Below are 16290 nucleotides of genomic sequence, written 5' to 3' on the forward strand. Positions count from 1 at the left end.
AGATATTGAGGTTATAAACACTATATTTATTATGTTTTAAAGTTATGGGCTACATAAATAAGCCCCGCTTTCCCATGGCTTTTGCTTCAAGCACAGGAATTTTTAATGTTATGGTTGAGTGAACCTCACTGAATTCAAACTGAAACAAAAGCAGTCAACCAAAATGAAGACTTCTCTTATTTCCATGTGAATTCATTTCCACATTAGGATACTGGAATCACATTTCAGACACAAATTAAAATACAACAAAATCTCCTAGGTTCAAAGAACAACAACAAAAAAATCCATCTGTCATTCTAAATCTGTTTGACATGTTTAACCGAGGGGCACTTTTCCTTTATGAAACATAAAATGTAACCTATATACATACATGTAGGTATAACTACAATAAGATTTTGAAAATCTCTGATTCTATTTTTATTTTATTAAGTTTACAATGATTAGTTTACCACAACTGTTTGAAACCCTAATTTATTTCTTTAAGAAGCTACTGGATTCAAAGCTATCAAGGTAACAAAGGTTGATATTTAAACCTTTAAATATCAATAACAATAAAGTATCAATACTTGAACTCCAATATTTGGAGAATCAATACTTGGACTCCAAAGAGTTTATATATTATCAACTGCTTTCAATACTTGGATTCCAAAGAGTTTATATATTATTCAATAAAAACATTTCTTTTCAAATCATGTCAGGTGGTTACAAACTTAAAGCACCAAATAAATGGACTATTTTTTGTTTTTTAGCTAACTAGCAGATAAGCCTCTCCAGAGAGCTTCCCTAACTAAACCACCACAATGGTGCTTTTGCAGCAATTAAAATGTTTTCCTTTTTTTAAAAAAAAGTCATGATGGGACATTATACTCAAACTAGTCTGACCCAATACTCAATGAAGTGGACAACATCATTTTATCTAAAAAGACAGTTCAAACCATCCTAAATGAGTATAATTTGATAGCTTTACTTTCACATATGAACTAAGCACAGTATAAATGAACTAAGCACAAGATAAATTATTTCACTAAAATATTCAAATAGTTGATCCTGAAATACTAGCTCAATTTTATTTTCCTTAAAAAACCACCAAATAAACACATCAGTAGGCTGGATTTAACCTACTCCCTCCCTCCATCGCCAACTCTTCCTCCACTGACCAGTAAAGCCAGTCAACCTCCCTGCCATCTTTATTCCCTCTAATTTCTGAAAACCATAGTGGAAAGTTATTAGCCTCCGACATATTATTAGCTTAGAGCATTCTAGTTGACCAGCATGAAAGATTTATTATAAAAAATGCTTTTATCCTCTTTATGTTACTGATCTGTCAATACTTTGAAAAAAGTAAAAGCAAAACTACTTCATATTTCTTCTTTTCAAGAAGCCAGTCGATGTGGTCATCTTGGTCTCGTTCCTTCGCTACAACAACATCCCTTGGACTCACGATGTAAAAGAGTGACTCGCCTTCTGAGTACTCTAGAGATAAGAGAAGAGAGGAACAACTTGGGTGACTCAATAGGAGAAACCTTGGCAGTGGTTTGGGAGGACTTGGTTAGACTACCCAACTTTAAGACTGAGTGGGAAACTCTCCTACCTTTGAAATACATGTGTTTGGCTGTGTTTGAAGAGGGTGGGAGACTAGAGGTGAGAATGTCAGAATCTATTTCAGTGTTTTAAAAAATATTTACATGTAAAAAAATTTGAAACAAAAAAGAAGGAAGAGAAGGAGGAAGGAAAGAAGAGAAGGGAGGAAGGAAAGAAGAGAAGGAAGGAAGGAGGGTGGGAGGAAATACCAAAAAATCTTTAAAGAAGTAAGGAGGGCTTAAAAATTATGTTTCATAATTAACATTCTGACCTCAGTTGAAAGTGTTGAAAATTCTTGGTGTCTATTATATATAATTTATCTACTGTATATAAACTTTATTGATGGGCATTTACGGCACTGTTCTATTTTTACAGAACAATTACGCCCTACAGTTGGCGATAAATGTTTCCTCCTCATCAAGGTCAAGGCCATCTAAAGCATAAATGACAGATGCCCCAAGGCCTGGGGACATCATCTATCACTGCAGCATGTTGTGCACAATGCCGATGGTAAGGGTTTCCTGCAGAATTCAATTATAAAATCTATTCGGAAGGGTTTCTAAGTGTGCAGCCAAGTTTGCTTTAAGGAGAAATACCTCGACTGGATGCATTCTCTTGTGAGTCATATTTGCTTTTTTCTAAGTCCAGAACAGACACTCCCATTTCCCAGTTGATCAAGGGCTTCATATAAGAAAACTCAGATATAGGATATTTCTTCATTTCTCTTGACCAAAATAAATGACAATACTCTCAAAATATGTTAATTGTTTTTAAAGAAGGAAAGATTGTCTCAACAGCCAAAGCTGTTCTATTTTTTCATCAATGTATTTTTCAAGAAAAGAGTAACACCAAAAGACCCTGGTGCTGGGAAAGACTGAAGATAGAGGATGAGATGGTTGGATGGCATCACCAACTCAATAGACATGAGTTTGAGCAGGCTCTGGGAGTTGGTGATGGACAGGGAAGCCTGGTGTGCTGCAGTCTATGGGGTCGCAAAGAGTCAGACACCACTGAGCAACTGAAATGAACTGCAAATACAGATGCCCCTGGTATGACTACAGAGTAATGGTTCTCCTTTTATTTCCAAGCGGTGACTAAATGTATTCATTCATCTACTCGACAAATAATAGCAAAAGTCTAGTATGTACCATACACTCTTTCAAGCTCTGAGCATTCAGCCACAGAAGGACAATTTCTCTGCCAACCCAGAGTACACCCGAGTGATATGGCAACCACAGAACCATGCTGCTTGACATCACTGTAAGTCAGGTGTCACATTAGTTAGGACAGGAGACCAAATGTAAGAATGAAGACCACAAAGCTTCCTTACCTTGGTCTTGGCCCCATCTCTACCCCTTCCTTCTGCTCTGGGAACTCAAGCAAGTTCTCCAGCATCTCTGGGCCTTGGCGTCTTAATTTTCAACATGTCCAGATTAGCTCTAAGAGCCTTTCAACACCTTGATTTAAACTTCTGGTTATGCTACTCAGGTGAAGGGGAAAAAACAAATATAAGAAATCACATGAGTCAGATCCTTGATCTCTCTCACCTAAGTGATAATCTCTACATTCATTTTCCTGAAAGCCCCTCACGGTGAGAGCATCAGAAGAAATCTCTTCACAAGTCTCCGAAAGTGGCTGGATGATATCCAATCTGGGTCTGGCGCAGTATTCTCTTTCCTGGGGAAGGAAGAAAGGCTCACTGGAATTACATTTCTATAAATGATACAAATTAATTCTGCTGCTACTGCTGCTAAGTCGCTTCAGTAGTGTCTGATTCTGTGTGACCCCATAGACGGCAGCCCACCAGGCTCCCCTGTCCCTGGGATTCTCCAGGCAAGAACACTGGAGTGGGTTGCCATTTCCTTCTCCAATGCATGAAAAGTGAAAAGTTAAAGTGAAATCACTCAGTCGTGTCCGACTCTTAGTGACACCATGGACTGCAGCCTACCAGGGTCCTCCATCCATGGGATTTTCCAGGCAAGACTACTGGAATGGGGTGCCACTGCCTTCTCCGAAATTAATTCTAGGTAGCCATTATTAAATGCCTTGCTTTGATAAATTTGGCAGATATTAGCTCTTCTCACCAGCAGCTGTGGATAGCTTCAGCAGTGGTTTATTCTGACCTTTTGTATGTATTGTATGTATGTATTATATTGTAATGAGATATACAGAATAGACAGCACTGTACCATGTCAGCAGTCACGGCTGGCTACTGAACACCTGAAAGGTGACAACTATGACCGAGAAACTGAGTTTTGAATTTTATTTAATTTTCATTAATTTCAATTTAGATAACCCCATGAGGTTGGTGACTACAATTCTGCAGTTCTGGACCAAGACAGAAGGGGAAAATATGCTTTAATGAGGGCCTATGACAATTCCACTAGCTTAGTAGGTGACTATCTACAGATTACTCTCCTGAGTCCTTAAATCACCCTTGGGAAATATTGTTCCTCATTTTGCAGAGGAACGAACTGAGGATCAAAAAATTTACTGAGGTTAAAGTTATGTAAGTAAATGGTAAGACTGGGATTTGTGGAAAAACTGGGACTATACTTGCAATCAAGTTTGTTTTACCGTAAAGCTCATGCTCTCTGGGTATTCAGCACAGGGGCATGAAACATGTACTTGGACTATCTTCCAAAGCAACAAGAGCTAAGGCAGTGTGGCACTGTACAGAGAATGCAGATGAAAGAAGCAGCGTGAAAGAAGTCCAGAACGACCCCTGAATCTCCAAGGTCCCTCAATAAAGCAGTAAGCCTCACAGATCCCTTTGATCAATTTTGTTAGGTTAACTGAGAAACCATTAGGTTAGTACTGCATTTCATACGTTTAAAGCATTCAAAACTTTAACGAACAACTGCAAAAGGTCAACTGGTGGAAGAAAAAACCCCAGTGAATATACAGGATAATTGATCAGATCTGTGGAGAAATGACAAATATCTTAATTTGAAAACAACAAAAAAGGAAAAAAAGATTTGAGTATTTTTAAAAACATTAACAGCTGTTAACAATGACCAAAAAAAAATCAAAATCAGAATCAAAAACAGAAAAAAAGATTGAACCAAACAATGTTAAAAGAAAACCACCTGGCTAGACCATATAAACAGTTCCTTCATATGTAAGAAATCCATCAGCAAAGTGATGGGTGAGAAATCCATATTCTCACTATTTTACAACTTTTGTTCACTGGTCAAACAGCCCTGCTTATGTGTGAACTTCCAGGGAGCAGGAATTTGGTCCTGTTGACTTTTTTTTTTTTTAAGTCTTTATTGCATTTGTTATAACACTGCTTTTGTTTTATGTTTGGTTTTTGGCTGTGGAATCTTACTTCCCTGACCAGGGATCAAACCCACACCCCCTGTACTGGAAGGTGAAGTCTTAATCTTACTGGCCCACCAGGCAAGTCCCTGGTCTGGCTGATCTTTGATACTCCATGTGCAGCACCATTCTTAACACACATGCGCTTTATTAATGAATGAAAAAAAAAAAAACATTAAGCTTCATAGATTAGGTTATATCAACGAAATGAAATAGGTCACAAGCACCATAAATAATGATGGGAGACTGCACAGCCATATGCACAGAGAATGGAATGATGCTCCTCAAAATACAGCAACACAGAGGAGCTTGTAACTATCACTACAACCATGTGGGGACAGGCATGAAGGTCAAAGATATGATGGGAAAAATATGCTGGAGTAACATTAAGCCTGGTAGAAAAAAATTTGTTTACTGTTGCATTTAACCTGTCTATTTGATATGAAAAGTGGGGAGGGCATAGTTGGCCCCAAGCATGCTTCTTTACTATTTCTGCCTTAATTTTATCAGTTCATTTTGTGCTGAAGGATTTCAGGTGTCCTTTGGTGGTACAGAATACGAAGAGGTATGTACACCAACACACACATTTTTAAAACATCTCTAAGACGTTCACTTCTTCCTCTGAAAAAAATTCCATTTTCTAATTTGCTCTTTGAGGTTGGCCTTTCTTGGGTTTTACTCCTTTCCAATATTCTCTTTTATTAGCAAAGGTTTCCTTCCTTTCCTTCTTTTTTTGGTCAGTGGTTTATTAGGCTTTCCCTTTTTCATTTTACTGCCTCTTTCCTTATGTCTTTCAACCACATTCTCAATCCTCCCCACACTCCTCATCAAAAAGCACTGTATTTACTCCCTCAGGAGCCACTGCTTTTCTTTCTTTTCAAAAAAATAAATAAATAAAATAATAATAAACTGATGTCCTGCACAGGGCTAGAAGCCAGTCCTATTGATTTTAGCAGGTTTGAGTGTTCACTTAAGTCTGCAGCATCCCATTGCCTAGCAACATCGGCACCCAGAGCTCCAGGTTACTATAGCGATGGCTTCCTGATATAAGAGCTTGCTCAGAGGAATGCTGGAGAGCAGCTACCACTTCAAAACTGGGACTCCCAGGGTTTTTCTCTCCATTTTATTCTCTGCTGTTTGAAAAAGGGGAGAGAACACAGACAAGGGGAACCCACTCACTGTAGAGGGCTAGATGATCAATTGTGTTTCTTTTATACACAGCATCCAAAAGAAAATCCTTTACAATAAACTCTCCTTGTTTATACCCTGAAGCCACCCCTAGCCCCTTCCTAGCAGGACCTCTGGACTCTGACAATAAAGACAAACTAGGAATGCAGCCGACCTAGGCTTCAAAGAAAGACTCAGTATGCAGGGCCCTCCACTGGACCCTATAACAGGCTTCATTCCAAAGTCATGTATAATGAAATGCTGATTCTCTGCTGCTTCCTATTAGCTATGCGTTTCATACCATCATTTGCACTGATAACTGAGACTTAGCAAGAATCTAATTTCCAAGCAAGAATCAAGCTACTCAGAATCACTAGGCCATTGGGAAGTAAACAAGTATGTCTGGACCACAGGAAATAATGGACTGCCCTCTCGGTAATTCACTCTAACCACAGGGACCTCTGCTGATGCTGCAGATCAACTTCATCGCTGTCATTTCAGTTAATGCACAGTGTCAGCTTAGTTTCTTCGCCTTTCAGCAAGAGGAAATCCTTCATTCCTTTCGACTGAAATACCAGGAGAGATGGAAAAAAATAAAGAAAAATTAAAAAGAAAAAAAAGAGACTCCCTTTTGCTTGGCAAAAGGAACAAAGGCAACCAAGGAGTGGAGCTTCTGAAAGGTAAATACATTAAGTCTGCAGGGTAATCTCTGTCCTTGTTTTATAGGTCAGGAAGTTCTGCTAAGGCTGGATCTGAGTTCTTCCATGGCAACAAGATCTGGGGGAAAATGCTACAGATGAACCTGCACTTCCCATTGTATTTTAGGTAAAAATAATTACCGTTTTTTCAGAAACCTCCTTTACGTAGGAAAGTACAACAAGCTGATCACAGAGAGGTGCCAGTCCACTGATGTAGAATTCAGTTTCAAACTGAGACACTGCAAACAAAAGGGAGAGAAGATTCATCATTAATAGCAGCAAAAAGCAGCACACAAAGGAAAAAAACACATCTACTATGAATGCAGAATAGACTCATTTTAGAAATTTAACATAAAGGTGACAGAGATAAACATACTTTCTTGATGATAATCAGTATCAGAAAAAGATATCTGGGAACTTACACTTGAAAAATTCTTTTACAAACAATAAGCAAACTCGACAACAGTAGTAAGCATGAATGGTGAAAAGTGACATTACCTTGTTAGTTTAAAAATGACAGCGTTAAGCCCCATGAAGACACTTTGAAATCCATAAAATCCAATCTAAATTATTCAGTAACAATTTTAAATTTAAAAAATTAAATATTTTAAATAAAAAATACTATTAATGACAAAAATACTTCTAAAATAATTTAAACACCAATTTAAGTCTTTCACAATTAGGGCATTACCATGGCATTATGGTCATGAGAAAAGCTCTTTGTAATTGTGAAACTATTAATACTCTTAACATTTAATAATCATTTTATCTAAACTCTAAAATAAAAAAGTGTAGATACAGATAACATGATGATGAAACTGATGCTAATTCTGCAGTATTAAATAAAGGTCAGAGAAAATAAGAAATTCCTCTTTTCTTTTAAAAAACAGTCATTAAAACTTAGTTCTATTTCTTCTATTGCATCACCTAAGAATATAGATTTAATTACAATAAACCGCAAAGATCTTACAGACAGCTCAATTGTAGAAGTACAAATACTTCTATAGATGATTCTAATGACTAGCTGTTGTACTATTTATAACAAATGACTGTTTAAGCAACTAATTTAGGGGATGGTTTGTTACACAGCAAAGCTAACTGATACAGTATTAGTACCAGGAAAAGACTCTTCCATGAATTATACATTGCACTGATAAGATTTATTTGGGAGTAAACTCTCATTTGAACACATCACATTTTCTAAGAATTTCTTGATTCAGTTCTTATCCACAGTTCTGTGGTATCTGCTTCAAATTTAGTTAACTTTTATGATAAAATGGCCATCTTTTCCAAACCAGGAGAACTCAGTGTAGCATACTGGAAACAATATTGAACATGGAGTCAGGAAATCGGAGTTGTAACTGCAGTTAAATTAAACATGGACAATTCATTTTGATTTCTGCTGATATAACTTTTCTCATGTATAAAATAAAGATATCAGAGTAGAAATAAACCCATAATACAAATAAAATGAGGGGTTAGTGAATTTTTCTTCTTCCTCCTCTCCATTCTCCTCATAAATCACTTAGTGTTACTTGTCTCTGCTTATCTTTAATGCCTACTCCTTATACGACTGTTTTCAAAATTTAATTTTCATACCAAAATGAAACAGGATAATAAACAAAAATAGTTAATGTCTCTTTCCAGGTGGCGCTAATGGTAAAGAATTTGTCTGCCAGTGCATGAGATTTAAGAGACACAGGCTTGATCCCTGGGTTGGGACAATCCCCTGAAGAAGGAAATGGCAACCCACTCTAGTACTCTTGCCAGCATAACCCCATGGACAGCGGAACCTGGCAGGATACAGTCCACAGGGCCACAAAGAGTCGGACACAACTGAAGCAACTTAGCATGCACACAAACAGTTAACAACATAAATATGAAAAGGATAACATTTTTAAGCTCTGTCCTTGGTTGGATCACATAGGTAGTCAGGGTGCCCTGAACAGAACCAGATGGTGTAAGTCCAAATTGTGCAGCTCTGCCATGGACACTTTTTCTTCTCAACCTCTGAACTGGAATTGAATATTCTTACCCAGCCACTTAAAAAGAGTTTTGCTAAAGTGCTAATGTGATAAATATTCACATGAAGCATGCTCAGAGATGAGCATGTCCATTGTGTAGCCAGACACTGAAGGTTGTGAAGAAGTTTCCCCAGTGCTATGTGTGAATGTAGCGTGTGAGCAGGGACAGAGTAGGGTTGGAATGTGCAGATGCTACTGATCAGTGTGGGGCCACACATGACCTAATGACCAGACAGGTGTGAGTTTCATATTCTTGCAGACATACAGGCCTATTAACAGGAGGTTTTGGATGCCAGTACTCCTGAGGTTGCTTAAACTCTGTTTAGTAGAGTGGGACTTGTGTTCTTCTTTACTAAATCACATTCCATTACTGAAATGCTCCATATCCAGTTCCCTTACCAGCAATTTGGGTGAAGATCAGTCAGTCAGAGGTGCCACAGAGACTGCTTCACGGGACTCACATGGAGCCTTTGGGGTGCCTCTCTGAAACAGGAACCCACAGGAAAGCATCATCTAAGAAATTGTGGGTGAATGAGGTATTCTCCCCACTTGAGATGCCAAATGGGCTGTTAGCCTCACTGCCAAGAAGTATCAGACAGTACCCATCCTAAAGGTAACCAAATGCACATCAAGGCCTTGATATATATGCATGACTCATAAGACACAGAACAGAAAAGTTAGAAAATAATTCTACATCCTGATTTCTGTCAAGAGCTTGGGTTAAGACTGAATTGAGTTAATAATGCATAAAGTTTCCTATTATTTAATTAAGAACAAAATAGAATATCTAAGATGTTCTTAAACAAGGCAATAATGTGAAGAAGCAGATATCTATTTCCCTCAATTCCAGATACTGTCGCAAATGCTTATTTGTTAAGAGCTAAAGCTGTCTATACTTACTAACAGAAAATTAGTAATAATCTAGGTAGAAATGACATGCAGTGTCTAAATGACAAACAAAAAACAAAAAGAAATGTTATTTATGAAGAAAAGATGTGGTATATAAAAACAGCATTGTTAAGATTTCCAGAGGCACAGTTAAGCAAGTTACCACCATTCAGAAAAAGTTGTAATTCAAGTAATTCTTTTCATTTTATTAAAATGATTTCAAATCAACAGAAATCTTATGGAAAACAAAACTGCAATTACAGTCACACCCACTATGAGTTATAATTTAAGAATTCTTAAATAGTGGCTGCTTTTCTTAGCTTTGAATATTCTACCACTTAGAAATTCATCTCCATGAATACCCATTAGTAATGGTATCATGTAAAAAAAGGATTCACATCCTAGTTTGAGGTCCTAGTTTAGGGAAAGGTCTAGTTATTCTACACTAAAAAAAGACACTTCAGGGACTTTCCTGAAGGTCAGAGGTTAAGACTCTTGTGCTTCCAATGCAGGGGATTGACCAGTTTGATCCCTGGTCAGTGAACTAAGATTCCACATCTCATAATGTGGCCAAGAAAAATAAAAACAGCAAAAAAAAAAAAAAAAAAAAAGACTTTTTAGGATGAACCATGGGGTTCTGTTTTACTACTTACTAAGGTAACAGAACAGGACTGTTTTAGGATCCATCACGATTCAGTGTATTCTTTATACTAATGCTAAATCCTTGAAGGGCTGGTTAGAAACAGTGGTGTCAGAACGAATAGAGAAGTACAAGAAATATTCTAAATGAACAGATAACAATGAAGAGAGTTAGAGAAAGAAACACTGGATGGTAACATTTATTCTTCTAAAGAACATATGTAAATTATGTACTGTTTATCGACCAAATTTATAAATGTCTTCATGTCATTACTGCCTTTCTATTTCAAAATTTCTATAGACTGATCAAAGTTTCACTTATTTTCCCTGAAATATATTTTCCAAGAGTTGTCATAATTTCAATGAAAAAAAAAAAAAAAACTCATTAAAGGAAAATAGTTTGAACATAGGTGGTTTATGGTTCTCATACCACAGAATCTTTCCATTATCTGAAAAAGATAAATCATAAAGAAAAAAAAGACAACTTCTGTTGGAAAGCACTAAGACAAAATAGAAAGCAAAAGCTGGGGAGCAAGGGGGAAGAAGAGAAAAATGCAGAATTTCTAGAGAAAGCCACAAAAGACAGTAGCTATACTGCAGATCAAGGAGGTGTAGAAAGTGAGTTGATGGTTCTAGGGCCCTGCAGGAACTGCTCTGGGGTCCCTGAATTATGGTGGAAGTAAGCCAAGATACCCAGGTTCCATCCTTGAGTTGGGAAGATCCCCTGGAGAAGGAAATGGCAACCTACTCCAGTATTCTTGCCTGGAGAATCCCATGGACAGAGGAGCCTGGTGGGCTACAGTCCATGGGATCGCAAAGAATCAGACACGACTGAGCGACTGAGACTTCCACTTTCAAGCGAAAACAACATGACAGCTGCTGCACAGCTTTCACCCTGATGGAGACAGAGTCACTGTGCTCTACTTTATTCAGGAGGATAAAGCATTCCTACACGTATTGTAAGAAATTATTCAAGAAAAGAAGAGATTCTAAGCAGAATAAGAGAGAAGGAGAAAGAAAGATTCAGAAGGATTATTTACATAAAAACTGTATTCAAGGAGTTAATTGGATCCAGAAAGAGGGCAATTCTATACAGACCCAATCTAGAAGAGAAGCTTCAGATCTTGATCGGTGCTATTCAACAGAGTATTAACTTAAGACAAAAACATAATTATACATGTAAGTTTTTCTAGTAGCCATATTTAAGAGTAAAAAGAGATGAAATTTTAAAAAATATTTTATTTAATGTAATATATCAACATACAACTATTTCAAGCGAAAACATAAAAAAATACTGAGATAATTTACTTTTTATTTTCACACAAGTCTTTGGAATCCTAGACACAGCACATCTCAGCCCACATCTGCCACATTTCAAGCACTTAATAGTTAAAAGTGGCAAGTAATTACCTTATTGGACAGCACAGGGTCCAATTATAGGGTCCAGATACCCTATAATTTTTTGTCTTTAAAAATCAAGTAATTTTACTCAGGTATATCTTGATGATATGCATTTGGGTTATACTTTTCATATACACACTGTACTATTTTAATTTACAGTTTCTAGGTTTTATATCTATTTTGTATCTGTTTTAAAACTAGTTTCAGGAAATTTCTCTTGAATTACTGTTTCTGGTATTTACTCCATTTCCTTGTTTTGTCTCCCAGGACTCTTATTTGCAGGCTAAACTACCTTTGCCCATCTTCAGTATTTATCATTTAATCAAAAATATTTTTTCCCTTTCAATTCTTCAATTTTTATTGGAGTACAGTTTTGTATGAAGGTCAAGAAGTAACAGTTAGAATCAGACATGGAACAAGAGACTGGTTCAAAACTGGGAAAGGAGTACATCAAGGCTGTGTATTGTCACTCTGATTATTTAACTTTTATGCAGAGTATATCATGCGCAATGCTAGAATGAATGAAGCACAAGCTGGAATCAAGATTGTCAGGAGAAATATCAATAACTTCAGATATGAACATGACACTAACCTAATAGCAGAAAGTGAAGAGGAACTAAAGAGCCTCTTGATGAAGGTGAAAGAGGAGAGTGAAAAAGCTGGCTTAAACCTCAACATTTAAAAAACTAAGATCATGGCATCCAGTCCCATCACTTCATGGCAAATAGATAGGGAAACAATGAAAACAGTGAGAGACTTCATTTTCTTGGACTTCAAAATCACTGCAGTCAGTGACTGTAGTCATGAAATTAAAAGATCCTTGTTCCCTAGAATAAAAGCTATGACGAACCTGTCTGTGTGTTAGTCACTCAGTCGTCTCTGACTCTTTGTGACCCTATGCATTGTAGCCTGACAGGCTCCTCTGCCCATGGGATTTTCCAGGCAAGAATACTAGAGTGGGTTGCCATTTACTTCCCCAAAGGATCTTTCCAACCAAGGGCATGAACCTGGGTCCCCTACACTGTAGGCAGATTCTTTACTGTCTGAGCCACCAGGGAAGCCCTAAATATTAATATACTCCTTGGAAAAAAAGCTATGACAAACCTAGACAGCACATTAAAGGAGCAGAGACATCATTTTGCCAACAAAGGTCTGCATAGTCAAAGCTATGGTTTTTCCAGTAGTCATGTACTGACGTGAGAGTTAGACCATAAAGAAGGCTGAGCGCCCAAGAATTGATGCTTTCTCATTATGGTGCTGGAGAAGACTCTTTAGAGTCCCTTGGACTGCAAGAAGATCAAACCAGTCAATCCTAAAGTAAATCAACCCTGAATATTCATTGGAAGGATTGATGCTGAGGCTGAAGCTCCAATACTTTGGCCACCTGATGCAAAGAGCCAACTCACTGGAAAAGACCCTGATGCTGGGAAAGATTGAAGGCAGGAGGAGAAGGGGATGACAGAGGATGAGATGGTTGGATGGCATCACTAACTCAATGGCTGTGAATCTGAGCAAACTCTGGGAGATAGTGAAAGACAGGAAACCCTGGCATGTTGCAGTCCACGGGGTCGCAAAGAGTAAGACACAACTGAGCAACTGAACAACAGTTGCTTTGCACTGTTGTGTCAGTTTCTGCTGTACAGGTGAGTCAGCTACACATATACACACACACCCTCTTTTTTGGATTTCCTTCCCACTTAAGTCACCACAGAGTACTGAGTAGAGTTCCCTGAACTATACAGTAGGTTCTCATTAGTTATTTTATACACACTCCTTATTTGTGATTAAAATCTTTCTCCTCTTCCGTTTCTCTTACAGTACTATCTTTGCATCTATTTGCTCCCATGTTCCTTCCAGTTTAACCTTTATTTCTGAAATAATTTTTTAATTTATAAGTATTTTCTGAATTCTGTCATCTCATTTGAAATTTAATTCTGATTTTTGGTGTTCTTCCATGTCTTCTGTAACTTCTTTCAACTATCTTGTAGCTTGTTATGAAACAGTAAATTACAGTTGTGATCTATTTTGTGGGTGTTTCTGTCTGGTATGCTTTCATTGCTAAGGATGTTATTCTGTTTCTTATTAATTTTTTTCTTAAACCTTAGCAGAGGATTTGAGCTTTGTACTTTTTCAGTGCTTGTTTTTAGATAAAATCAGTCACTGATCTCTTGGGAGAAGGCAGGAACTGGGGTAACTCTTCTAACCTTGAAGAGTTCCCTCATTCAGAGTTTTCATGTAGTTTTAAAAGTGGTTCCTTGCTTTCTGGCTCTGTCCCCTCCCGGCTTTCATCTGGACTTTCTCTTTCTTTTAGGGCTTCCCAGATGGCCCAAAGGTAAAGAATCTGCCTGCCAATGCAGGAGATGCAAGAGATGAGGGTTCGATCCCAGGATTGGGAAGATCCCCTGGAGGACGAATGTCAACCCACTCCTGTTTTCTTGCCTGGAGAATTCCATGGACAGAGGAGCCTGGCAGGCTCCAGTCCATGGGGTCAAAAGAGTCAGACATGACTAAGCACAATGGCATAATCTCTCTTTCATTTCTTCTTGCTCATATTGCTTGGGATTTATCCTCCTGCATAAAGCCAGCCCTGGCAGGAAGCACTGGCCGCTCAACTGTGAGAACTCTGTGGGCTGCCCAGCTGTCTGAACTCTTCAGCCTAACTGCAGGACTTCACCCAGACCTCTCAGATGGCCTGGGGTCTCTTCTAGAAAACACCCACTGGCTGTTTTGGCATTCTCTTGGGGTTCTCTTTAGAAGCCCCCTTGCTCCCTCTGCCATCTCTCACACCAATTCTGGAACCGCAGTGGTTCCTGTGGCTGTTGGTGGGTTTTGTCATTTGCATGCATGTTGGCATTCCTAGGGCTACCTTGCTGTAAATATTGTCTATGGGTTTTTGGTTGTATGATCAAGTTGTTCCATTTTTCTGGGAGAACTCAGGAGGATGGAAAAATTATGCAGCCACAACTACATCTTCCTAGAATCCTCCAAGCACAAAATGTTAATGTATCAGGGTTAGATATCAACTTGATATAAGCCAGGGCCAGGATTATAGTCACAAACACATACTATCATTAGGCCATCAACAGTGCACATGCTGTAAGTTTCTGAATGACTGCGTCTGATTGAAATAAAAATGAATAAGACAGAGACTTCTTGTATCTTGAGTTTTATATCTCTGAGGGTTATCAATAACTTAATTGAATAAGGAATTACTGAGCACAAGAAGATACTCTTCTAGAAACATCAGGAAGATGAGTTTGCCTCTGACTTAAGAGAGACTGTGAGTCTAGCAGCTGAAGAAATAATTAAAATTCCATGTGCTATGCAAGAATGGAAATAGGTGTAAAGCAACAAAGAGTACAGAGCAAGACAATTTATTCCCAGAGGGGAGGAGATGGGCATGGAAACAATAGCAATTATCATGACTATATATGCCTGTTTAGGGCAGAAATAGTGGTTATACGTGAGAGAACAACATTTCATTAAATGTTCATTCAAAAAATTTTCATGAAAAAAACTTCATTTAAAAAAATATTAGGAATCCAAATTGGAAAAGAAGAAGTAAAACTCTCACTATTTGCAGATGACATGATCCTCTACATAGAAAACCCTAAAGACTCCACCAGAAAATTACTAGAACTAATCAATGACTATAGTAAAGTCGCAGGATATAAAATCAACACACAGAAATCCCTTGCATTCCTATACACTAATAATGAGAAAACAGAAAGAGAAATTAAGGAAACAATTCCATTCACCATTGCAACGGAAAGAATAAAATACTTAGGAATATATCTACCTAAAGAAACTAAAGACCTATATATAGAAAACTATAAAACACTGGTGAAAGAAATCAAAGAGGACACTAATAGATGGAGGAATATACCATGTTCATGGATTGGAAGAATCAATATAGTGAAAAAGAGTATACTACCCAAAGCAATTTATAGATTCAATGCAATCCCCATCAAGCTACCAACAGTATTCTTCACAGAGCTAGAACAAATAATTTCACAATTTGTATGGAAATACAAAAAACCTCGAATAGCCAAAGCGATCCTGAGAAAGAAGAATGGAACTGGAGGAATCAACCTACCTGACTTCAGGCTCTACTACAAAGCCACAGTTATCAAAACAGTATGGTACTGGCACAAAGACAGAAATATAGATCAATGGAACAAAATAGAAAGCCCAGAGATAAATCCATGCACCTATGGACACCTTATCTTTGACAAAGCAGGCAAGAATATACAATGGATTAAAGACAATCTCTTTAACAATCGGTGCTGGGAAATCTGGTCAACCACTTGTAAAAGAATGAAACTAGAACACTTTCTAACACCATACACAAAAATAAACTCAAAATGGATTAAAGATCTAAACGTAAGACCAGAAACTATAAAACTCCTAGAGGAGAACATAGGCAAAACACTCTCTGACATACATCACAGCAGGATCCTCTATGACCCACCTCCCAGAATATTGGAAATAAAAGCAAAAATAAACAAATGGGACCTAATTAACCTTAAAAGCTTCTGCACATCAAAGGAAACTATTAGCAAGGTGAAAAG

The 16290-nt window shown here is 37.7% G+C and overlaps 1 protein-coding gene across 2 annotated transcripts in view; it reads right to left on the reverse strand.

The window, feature by feature from the left end:
- VPS41 (VPS41 subunit of HOPS complex) overlaps positions 1–16290 on the reverse strand; it is a 191855-nt gene that overhangs the window by 40356 nt on the left and 135209 nt on the right. For both annotated transcript variants that reach the window (XM_086395970.1, XM_086395968.1), the window contains 3 exons: positions 6909–7006; positions 3129–3258; positions 1358–1473 (listed from right to left, as the gene is read on the reverse strand). In XM_086395970.1, coding sequence (XP_086252096.1) covers positions 1358–1473; positions 3129–3258; positions 6909–7006 — 344 coding nt within the window. The remainder of the gene's footprint in view (positions 1–1357; positions 1474–3128; positions 3259–6908; positions 7007–16290) is intronic.

Source organism: Bos grunniens, chromosome 4 (assembly GCF_055505025.1).
Source record: "Bos grunniens cultivar Pamir isolate PY7600 chromosome 4, Bosgru_T2T1.0, whole genome shotgun sequence".
NCBI lineage: Eukaryota > Metazoa > Chordata > Mammalia > Artiodactyla > Bovidae > Bos > Bos grunniens.